This window comes from Dermacentor silvarum, chromosome 11 (assembly GCF_013339745.2).
Source record: "Dermacentor silvarum isolate Dsil-2018 chromosome 11, BIME_Dsil_1.4, whole genome shotgun sequence".
Classification (NCBI taxonomy): domain Eukaryota; kingdom Metazoa; phylum Arthropoda; class Arachnida; order Ixodida; family Ixodidae; genus Dermacentor; species Dermacentor silvarum.
In genome coordinates this window covers 100,989,384-101,000,576 of record NC_051164.1, presented here as the reverse complement: position 1 = coordinate 101,000,576, position 11,193 = coordinate 100,989,384, and the positions used below count along the sequence as shown (strand labels likewise).

General features: G+C 48.4%; 1 protein-coding gene across 1 annotated transcript; it reads left to right on the top strand.

The window, feature by feature from the left end:
• The first annotated feature begins 1,312 nt into the window (after positions 1–1,312).
• On the top strand, positions 1,313–10,496 carry LOC119432790 (beta-galactosidase). The gene is made up of 3 exons (XM_037699948.2): positions 1,313–2,839; positions 9,099–9,371; positions 10,380–10,496. The coding sequence occupies exons 1-3, from the start codon at positions 1,343–1,345 to the stop codon at positions 10,494–10,496; spliced, it is 1,887 nt and encodes a 628-aa protein (XP_037555876.2). The 5' UTR covers positions 1,313–1,342.
• The last annotated feature ends 697 nt before the right edge of the window (positions 10,497–11,193 follow it).

Below are 11,193 nucleotides of genomic sequence, written 5' to 3'. Positions count from 1 at the left end.
GCGCTAGCACTCTTATCAGTTGCCCTTTCGACTCGCCATGGCCCGGCCGCGTGCAGTTCGGAGGAACAACGCAACAAGCGACGGGGAACTGGCGATTCAATCTCCCACGCGAAAGAAGGAGAGCGGGAAGGCAGCGCGGGAGGGAGGGGTTGTGGCTTCTGTTTTGCGAGCAACTTGTAGTTTGCACGGCGGTAGGCAGTCGCGCGCACCGTATCTTGAAAGTGACCTACAACACGGCTCCTACCTTTGTATGCGCTGTGCTTTCGCCGCTCAGTTTCCGTTGAAGAGATAGACCGCATGAACCTTCGCCCGCTGCTGCTGGCGCGCTTGCTCACGCCAGCGTTTTGACAGCGGTTGTGTGCGGTCAAACAAACAACGCGCAGAACTGTTGTCGACGGCGGCGGCGTTTTGCCCGCATTCGCACCGAACGCGCGCGGCGTTGGTGACGTGTTTATGAAGAACGTGCTAACCTTTGCCGTACACTCTATGGCGGTGTACGATAGCGACCATAAGGCCATGGTCCCTATGGTCACTAAATAAATGAAAACCACCGGATGATATATATTTCTGATCCTTTAGTAGTTCAAATAACCAACTTACACCTTACATCTTAATATTCATAATTGGAAATACATAATTCCCACCATAGTACAGCTTCGCTGGTCTTCCCTCTCCACCCCAGTGGAAGGGCTGACAGTTTTTTTTCCTAACCTTTATATGATATTGGAGCCGTGCCACTTCTACAGGTTCTATAGGAAACCCAGCAGTGACATTTACTCGAACGTGTCTCAGAGCTCGACACACACAATACGTCATCAAGAGAGTCGGTTATAAAAGTAGTTAATGCCAATTGATCGTATAAGATGCCATGAAGTGCCGAAGCCTCATAATTTCTGCGTAAAAACGCCACGGAACGCGACCAAGTAAAGCGGAAAATGCCATGAATACGAACTCGTTCTGCGCGAACTTATCACAGCTGTTTTCTCCGCCAACCGAACCTTGCAGCGTTTCCTTTGAAGAACGTTACTTTCGCTGGAAACACCAAGATGTAGATGCTTTTCTGTATTCCGGTTTATAGCGGTAGAGACGTGGACGGCGCATGTTTATGCCCAGTGACGTATGCCCGCCATTGCAGATAATCTGATTTCAATATCTGTAACTGTATACTGCATCCAGCGTTGAAGGCTGAATGTCGCAGAGGTAAAGTTCCAACAAGATTTCTGTGCAGTGATGACGTTCTCTCGGAATGGCGAATTTCGGCTGCCCACTTTTTGTACCCGGTAATCAGTTGAGAAGGTAACGGTGTAAACATCGCTCAACCCCACGCGCCAGCAGCAAAGACATGTCGGGAGATATTCCCGCAGTCCTGCTTTGCGTCTACGCTAACTTTTTACTCAACGAGTTGATCCAGTGTTCCGAGGGTCATTCGCTTGTCGTGGACCATACGCGCGCAATATTCGTGAAAGACGGTCAGCCGTTTCGTTTCGTGGCAGGCGAAATGCACTACTTCAGAGTTCCGAGGGCATACTGGAAGGACCGACTGTACAAGATCAAGATGGCCGGCCTCAACACGGTTTCCTTCTACATCGAGTGGAGCGGACACGAGCCGGAGCCGGGAGTGCACAACTTCAACGACGACTACGATCTGGACGCCTTCCTGAAGGAGATCAAGGAACAAGGTCTCCTAGCCATAGCTCGCCCGGGCCCGTACATCTGCGGGGAGCGGGACAACGGAGGATTGCCGTACTGGCTACTCAGAGATCACCCCAAGATGGCATATCGAAGCAGCGACAGTAACTTCGTAGCGGCAGTGGACCGGTGGTTCGCGAAGCTCCTGCCCATGCTTGTACCCCACCTGTACCGAAACGGTGGCCCGCTCTTCGCCGTGCAAGTCGAGAATGAGTACGGCCACTACGGCAAGTGCGACCTAAAGTATATGAGCCACCTGCTAACCATCATGGAGTCTCACATGGGCAAGGACGTCGTCTACTACCGCACGGATTTCCCTTTCTACTCTTACTACGCATGTGACTGGGTGCGCGACATTCTCGTCGCCGGTAACATCCCGTCGCACTACGACGTGCCCTACGTGTTCGGCATCATGAAACGCGCCAATCTAGAGCCGGCCCCCATGGTCGTCATCGAGTACTACACGGGCTGGATGGACTTCTGGGGTTACTCGCACAACAGCAAGACGAAGGACGCCATTATCAACCCATTCAAGGTCATGATGACCCACAACGCATCCGTGACCTTCTACATGTTCGTAGGTGGAACCAACTTCGGCTTCAAGTCGGCGAAATCCAATACTTACCCCCTCACGACCAGCTACGACTACGGAGCACCCGTCGCCGAAGACGGCGACATAAGGTCCATCTACTACGACATACGGGACCTGGTGACCAATTACCTCGGTCACGTGCCCAGCGGGGACATGCCCCAAAACCAGACCAAGCTTAACGTGGGCGCCGTTTACCTCGGCGAACATATTTCCCTGGAAGAAGTGATGGACCACTTCCGCAGCAAGGAGTGGCTCGAACAAAAGCAGTCAGTCGACCCGTTGACGTTCGAGGCAATGAGACACGCCTATGGCTTCCTGGTTTATAGGACTACAGTCAACGTGGTCACCGAGGGTAGAGCCTACCTTTTCCTGACGACGCTACGCGACCGGGCTTACGTTCACGCCGGAGGCAAACAGTTCATCTTTTACAATCATCTCGTCAGTAATGGGATGCCGAAGTTGTGGGACAAGATTCCTGTGAAGAAAGGAGACAACCTCTCCATTCTCGTGGAAAACATGGGAAGGGAGTGCTATGGTGTCCTGAACCACGACTCGAAGGTGCGTACATGGCGAACTTAGTTCATCAGCGAGGATGTCATGCAAATTTTATTTCCCTGCTAACCATGACACTTTCGCACTATGCATACCGAAAGAGAATTAATAGCTGTTTATGCCTAATTACGACGCTTTCTGACATTCGGAAACGTGGCTAAAGCAGGCTATATGTAGCTGCAAATTAAGAAACAAAAATATTGTACCCGACCGTGTAAAGAAAAAGCGGGTTTAGGAGACCGGCATTTCATTGGAAAGATCGTAAAGCACCGCACGAATTGCTATAGCGAGCTGCAACATCAACTCCGAAACATATACAGATCGGCGTGTTACCCCCGTATTCATGTAGAAATGGATATTAACTGGAAGAGCATGGCTAACTTGATATAAATGACGCCTGGCATAAACGTGCCTAAGATGTTGATTGCGTTTCGTTAGGTGCGTACACGACAGATGTCACTTAAATCAAGTCAAGCGTGGGTTTCAAGTTAAGGTGCATTTCTGAATACGGGGGTTAATCTGGAATGAGAATCTCACCCTTACAGAAATTTCTAATAACTCAGATGACACAATTTTTAGACAAATGTTACTGGAACCTAACAACGGTTTATTAAAAGGTTTCTTACCGTTTTTAAACTTCGTAAACACTTCATACCAACATCCTGTCGACTATTGGCAACCGATATTGAATTATATATTTATTTACAAAGTTTATTTAAACGATGAATGAACATCCTTCAAATATTAAAAGCAAACCCTGCCATACTAACCATCTTAATACATCATAGAAACCTTACATTAACATTCTACCAACCTTTTATTCACCGACCTGGAAACATCCTAGTAACTTTTTTCCCACTTTCTGTTGCTCGCCCTAGAAACAGCCTGGTGACATTTACGCACTTTCTCCAGCATTTTTTGAAATTTTCTGGTAGTGATCTGATGTAACCTTGAACATGAGTGGGATATAAATGCATGTTTCTGTTAGCAAAGGACATCAATTTTTTTCAAACACTGACATTTATTTCCCAACCCTTTCGTGCATATTCTCAGAGGCCACAAGCAAGCAGTGACGATAATGAGTTCTTGACATCCCCCGTGGTCAAATTAAGATGCCTTGCTGGGAGCCCAAGGGAGGAAACATGCTATAATAGTTACAATAGCCTTATGCATTGCGTATGTGGACGAGATAGCATGTAGTAGTCATCCACAGTAATGTGACATCAAATGACCTACAATGATAGCGAAGGTTTCAACTGACTGCCTTGCCACACATACTTAGAATTGGGTTCACACCTCTGGGCTCCAAGGCCTCTTTTTGGGCGACGTCCTTGTGGGTAGTGGAACGCCGCATCCTGCAATAATCCCTTATGGGATTGGCAGAATTTCAACAAAAAAAAAAAAACTGAAGCAGTACTGCTGCACAGCATACACGCCTGCTACATGTACGAATCATATACTTGTGCAAAGTAGCCATAAATGAATTGCAATAAGGATATTCTAACTTTTTAGAACGGCTTCAGCCAGATATGCCTACCTGTCAATAAGTACGATGACATCACTTACACAGTATACAACTTCACAAACTTGAGAGATACTTCAAACACCCCTTGTTATTACAATTTTCATGTATTTAGCAACAGTAAACTGATCAGTACTAAACGCAGCTGCTTGGGCTGCTCAGCAATAGAATATCCATATGAATGGTGTCTTACAAAGAGTATTCAGCATTATCTTTGATAGATAACTTGCGAACAAGTTTTGAGAAGAAATGCTCCATATGGGATAGAGTTATGGACAAATTTCAAAAACAGTAATTGTTAAATTCTGCATCTATCTTCTGGCTTCTACACTGAACTAAACGAACAAAATGCACCACAAAAGAAATCTATATGTACTTTTACAGGAATGTTCCACAATTATTTGCCCCATACTGAAAAGTACAGTGTGCATGCGTTTTTGTATCTTGCTCAGCTAGCTTGAACTAGGACAGACAGGCTGCTGAAAAGCACCTCGCTTGAAGCAAAAGGCTTCAACTCCTTAAAAGACAGGACTCATGTGTAGATTCATGGTGTTAAACATCCCAAAGCTGCTATGAGGCATACCTTCGTGGAGAGCTCCTGATTAATTTTGACCACCCATGGCATTCTTTAAAGCACGTTTCTGCATTTTTCCTCTATCCAAAAGCAGTCCCCACAGGCTGCGCTTCCTGGCAAGCACTACCCACAACTTCCTTCGTCATCCAAGCAGTACAAACGGTATTTATAATATTTATTGCCCAATGATGAATGAAGTCACCAATTTACAGCCGTCATATCTTTGGCAAAAAGGTTAGAATGAAAAAAATTCAGTAGCTGATCCATGCAGAATGCTTCTCCTGATATATATGTTTTCAGTAATGTCTTTTATCACACAAAAAAGAAAGAAAATGAGATAAGACAAAACGCTAGAAGACAGCAGACAGTTGAATGCATCTTGTGCCTGACTAAAAAAAAAAAATACGTGTTTGGATTGCCCTTAACTTTTGCTTCGCTGTACTCTCCACACGTCAATTTCCCCCACAAAAGTCTGTCAAGAGATATCACATTAGCTCTTTACTTTTGGTATTCAAGCTGTTCGACTGGGAAGACTTAAGAGTAAGGATCAACAGCGAATATCTCAGAAACCTACGGTTTGCAGATGGCATTGTCCTATTCAGCAACAATGGGGACTAATTAAAACGAATGATTGAGGATTTTAACAATGAAAGTGTAAGAGTGGGTTTTAAGGTTAATATGCAGAAGACCAAGATAATGTTTCATAGCCTTGCAAGGGAACAAGAATTCAGGATCGCCAGCCAGCCTCTAGAGTCTGTAAAGGAGTACGTTTATCTAGATCAGTTACTCACAGGGGACCCTGATCATGAGAAGGAAATTTGCAGAAGAATAAAATTGGGTTGGAGGGCATACGGCAGGCCTTCCCAAATCCTGACTTGGAGCTTACCACTTTCATTGAAAAGAACAGTGTACAACCATTGCATTCTACCGGTGCTAACATATGGGGCAGAAACTTGGAAATTAACAAAGAAGCTGGAGAACAAAGACGCCAGCAAAACTTGGCTGAGGTGTTCACATCCGCTGTCAGCGGACTATGTTTTTATTGCGATAGCAATTATATGGACACTTCCACTGGATTTCTGCCGTCGGCGTCGCCGTCGCCGTGAGGTTCCCTATAGATAAAATCTTCGCCGCGCGCCGTATGCCCGAGCGGAAGCGTGCGGGGACGCGCGCTATCACGGAGAGCGAACGCACTCAATCTCCCACGCGCAAGCAAGGAAGCGGGAAGCGAGCGCCGGAGGGAGCAGGGGGGGCGCACTTCTCTGCCAACAACCGCGCTCGTCACTCGTCGCTCGCGCGCACCGTCTCTTATCTCCACACGGCTCTGACCCGTACATTCGCCACTCAGTTTCCGTTGCAGCGATAGACGCACGTACCTTCCCCGGAGCGGCGTATGCTTGCTGCCGGTGTTTTGACAGTCGTTGTCTGCAGTCATTCAGTGTGATCTATTCGTGTTTGTGCGCGCTCACACCACGCTTGTTGATTCACTTAGTAATAGTCGGGCCACATTTTCCAACGCACGCTACACATGCAATGCTGCCCGGATCGGCAGTGCAGCGCTACCGGTGTGTCCCTTCGCACGCGCTGCCCACGGGAAGCGCTTCTCATCAACACCACTGTTTCACACGCGCCTTCTCGTGGTCATCCAGTCTCTCTTCATGTTTCACCAAGCCCGAGGGTTGGTTGGGACCTCTTTAAATAACTTTTAGGTAAAGGCTTATAACTTGGATGTCTATGGCCGTCAACTAGCATCTAGCCAGTTAAAGATTCCATGAGCACTGGTTCAAAATTTTCATTCCTTTAATACCAGCGTATTTTATTGCGATAGCAACGCTCGATGCGCATTCACACCGTCGACGCGAGTGGAATTGACGCGAGTGGAAGTTAAAACTGTCTGCAAAGGCGCACTATGAGTTGGACCGCAAAAGCGACTCAGTCAATTGGACACATCGGTCGCGGTCCGCTCAATGGGATCTGCCGGAGTCGCGGCTGGGATAACGTAATAGTTTTACGTCATCCTGGTCAGCGTTCTATATTCCGCTAGCTTGCACGAGCGTTGTGTACCGACGCATTCTCGCTGAGCATGTCACACCGTGGTGCATGCAGTTGTCTGAACAGCGACGGCAGTAAACGCCAAGTCTGTCTAACCCTTTCTTTGACCCGCTGGCCGACGCACACAGATTTCCCTCTTTTTCATGCCTGCACAATCGACGCCTGCAACGTCGCTGACGGCACTTCGTCATCACGGCGGCGTTCTGACGTTGGCTTCAGCGCAACGCCAAGCCATCCAATTTTTACAGCGGAGCTGTTAAAGCGTCGCTAGGCTGGTCTCGTCGGCCGCAGCATCGTCGAGCTGTGAGAGCGTGAGCTGGAGAGAGTGAACGCAGAGCATAGGAGGAGAGGAGTTTCAGAGAATGAGAGACAGACAGACAGAGAGGGAGAGAAATAAATACAACAAAATGAATTTTCTTGGCGAAGTGGGATTCGAACCCGGGTACCCACGGTCCGAAGGCGAGCGTCATAACCGCATAATGCGCTATACAACTTTTTTTTTTTCAGACGACTTTGACATTATACACCAACAGAAACACAAAACAACAAATAACACAAGATAAAACGTGTCAGTGAAATTTTTACTTGCACGACATTAATTTTTTTTTTCAATGATGCCACTTTGTCCAGCATTTCAGTCCATGTTGGCTGTTGAGGGAGTGCCCGATAGATATTCCTGAACCGTACTACACTTTCAATGAAGTCATCGAGTGCAGATCTCACTACGACATCAGCATTTTGAACTGCGTTCTAGTTGTCTACAAACTGTGGAGGCCCAACAGCATTATAGCGTCATACGGAAAACCCTCTGTTTCGCCCGGTAAGAATCTTATTCCTTGTGGATCTAAAGGTAACTCTTTCTGTAACGTCCTTTAACATAGAAAAACAATTGCGTGCCAGTAATCTAAAAACACGTGCTCAATCGTTTCAGATTTCTTACATAAGAAGCAGTTAATTGACCAAGGGATACCTTTGCTATGCATCCAGGTTTTAACTGATAGTGTGTAGTTAAAAAAAGGAAGCTTTTATTGCAGGGTGTTCTGGCATTTTTTTAACCCTTTTGAGAACATCTGCCGGGCTTCCATAGATTGACATGCGGTAAATCGGTACAGGGAACAAAGTATGTTCTGCGAGCGTGGTGTATAGCACAGTGCCTAATAGACACTGCGCTATACAAACACCACGCTCGCAGAACATGCATTTATGGGAACCATATGGTTGCATTGTACCGACGATTGTAATACAACTTGCTATGGGCGGGAGAACGAGAAAATGAAAGTGAGAAAAATAGAGAGAAAGAGAAAGAAGGAAATAGAAAGATAGAGAGAAAAAGAGACAGAGAGAAAGAAAAAAAAACAATATAAACATTCTTGGCGACGCGGGATTTGAATCCGGGTACTCACGGGTTCAAAAGTGGCCCGTGAGGTGATTAAGTTAGGAAATTTGCAGGCGCAAGCTGGAATCAGCTTGCGCAAGACAGGGGTAATTGGAGATCACAGGGAGAGGCCTTCGTCCTGCAGTGGACATAAATACAGGCTGATGATGATGATTATGATGGTGACTCACGGCCCGAAGGCGAGCGTCATACCCTTTACGCTATAACACCCACGCTTGCGAAACACCGTTGTTTCATCAGATTTCACAAGCGTGGAACTGGCTTAATTTTTCCCATTCACAGAAGCTTCGTTTTCGCCGTGCTGTCAGATATGAAAACACGGTACCCACCGATTGGGAAAGTACAAATTAAAGAACTGTAACTACGCGTTTAAGAAGAGAAATATGCAGCAAAATCTAATTGAAAGCATCCGCGGGTTGAATGATGTAAGCAGCCCAAGCGCTTGATGGGTATATGGGAGTCTAAAAGGAGTGTTGTAGTCATTAGGAATGTGAATTACCGACTATTCATGCAGGCCGTGACCATATCACCAGGATCCGATGCTCGAGTAAAGAGATTATAACGAAGAATAGAATCTGGAAAAATATTACTTAATAAATGTGATCGTAGCTGCAGTTCTAAAACTACACAGTCCTTGTATCCGCGGTAGAAAATCGATGCCAAGCATCAGGCTGTTCTACAGCATGTTGCCTTCGTGTATAACATGGAACTGCTCACGCAGGGGCTCACGGAGGTATCCCTCAATCGAGACATAATCAAGAACTGGACTACTGAGGCAGTTCCCATAAACAAGAATCGAGACATCACTGAACTCCTACGCATCGTTCGACGAAAGGGAGACGGAAGCGTTCCCGGTTTCTTCCACGGGACGTTCACCCTGAAGGAAGGGCAGAATCCTTCCGACACATTCCTGGACCCATCAGGATGGATAAAGGGCTTCGCCTTCATCAATGGCTTTAACCTGGGTCGCTACTGGCCTCCTACGGGACCGCAGGTAACCGTACCTGCTAATACTAAGCATCGAGGTTGAGGTTGTTCGCTCTTTTATAACTAGTCATCAAATGAAGTACAGCTCTTATTGAAGTAGTTTCTGAAGCGACTCGTAGCTAGTGCTAAGCATTAACGTGTGTCGTCTATTATTTTAGAGCGCCGCTCCTAGGCGCCCGTTCCTGCGGCATGCGTCGGCGTTCCCGCGTTGCGGAGCGAACGAGCGCAGCCGATATAGTGGTTCAGAGAGAGGAAGATGCTATTTTCTGCTATCCAGATGGAAGCACGGCTCAGCATCCGGGGGTGGGGGAGAAGGGAAAGTTAAGCGAGGTAAGACAGGAGGGGGAGAGGTAGGTAGGATATGAAAACGTTCAGACGTAGCAACGTGTCATGGCAAGGGACCACAAGGACCGGATAGATGGGCGATCGGCTACAAGGCGGCAAGGCCAGCCCCAGCATCAAACTCTAAGAAGGCTTGCAATGCTGTGACTGGGGATAAGCGGGGGAAGAGGAGGTCTTCCACTGTGTTGGCTGGAAGGCCGAGGCGTTGATGTGCGGCTGCCATCGCCTGTCTAGAAGTAGCGAGTGCTGGACAGTGGCATACGATGTGTTCCAGGATCTCAGGAGAGCCGCATCTCCTGCAGGCAGGTGATGAGGCGATCCCTACGCTGAATTTTCGGGGGGGGGGGGGGGGGGGGCAGGGCAGGCCATGCGCTTACTGTCCTGAGGCGCAGGAGGAGTGTCTGCTCTTGCCTGGTAAGTCCGACCTCGGGGAGTGGCCGGGATGCCTGCCCGCCTGCCCGCCGGCCACACGCGTGTCCGGATGTGCTGCGGTCAGCAGTTTCAGCAGTCGGTAGCGCGTGAAGTCCGATGCGGCTATTGCAGTGCTTACTCTGACCGGCCGTGATGGGCTGCTTTGGCTGCTGAATCCGCCTCTTGGTTTCCGGCTATCCCTACGTGTGAGGGGAGCCTAGTGAAGTGAGAGGGGGATGTCACTCCTTTGGATTACTGTGAGCCTGGCCAGGAGCCGGGCCACGGTGACACCTGCTCGGTCTGGTTGAAGCAGTTCCTGGAGAACCGGTCGGGAGTCTGTGAAGATAGCCACGGGGATCTGCAACAGGTGTTCAGCTAGGTAGTCGGCTACAAGGTGGAGACAAGCTAGCTCTCCTGCTGTGGAGCTCGCAGGGAATGGGAGGTGGCACTTTAGGGTCTCTCCTGTTGCGGGGATTATGCAGGCTGCTGTTGCCGAACCACTGGCAGGGAGGACAGATCCATCCGTGAGTATGTGGTGGTGTCCATCTAGTTCGTGGGCTTGGACAGCGCTGCCTGCTCTAGTTCGAATATGGGGGTTGTTTGATTTGGGAGTCGTGGTCTATCCGAGTTCCGTGAGGTCAATCTCACCGCTGCTACCAGTTGTAGGAGCTGGGGTTCGTGCCCTAGCCAGTGGTAGGAGTTGGAGTCGGGCATATATAAAGTGGTAGCTGGCCCATGCCGTCGTCCGACTCATCCACGCTGGCGCTGAAGACGTTGTTGAAAGGAGGAACAGGTTCTCATCGAGTAACTGTATTTATTTACATTATTTACATGAGAAGTTGGAGAACGATACGTCTCCTCAGTCTAGGATGACTGGATCGAAGCATACTAGATCGAAGCACTGGCTACATCTCAGGGCAGATGGGAGAGCACTCCCGATGGCCCGCCAAAGTCCGCGTTAACCCCCCCCCCCCCCCTGTCCAAGCTGCGGTCCCACCATCCTCCAATCGGAGCGTCGAGAGTCACCGAAAGGTCCGCCTTGAGGGCGAGGGTGCGCATAATTCCCCCGGCGCCTT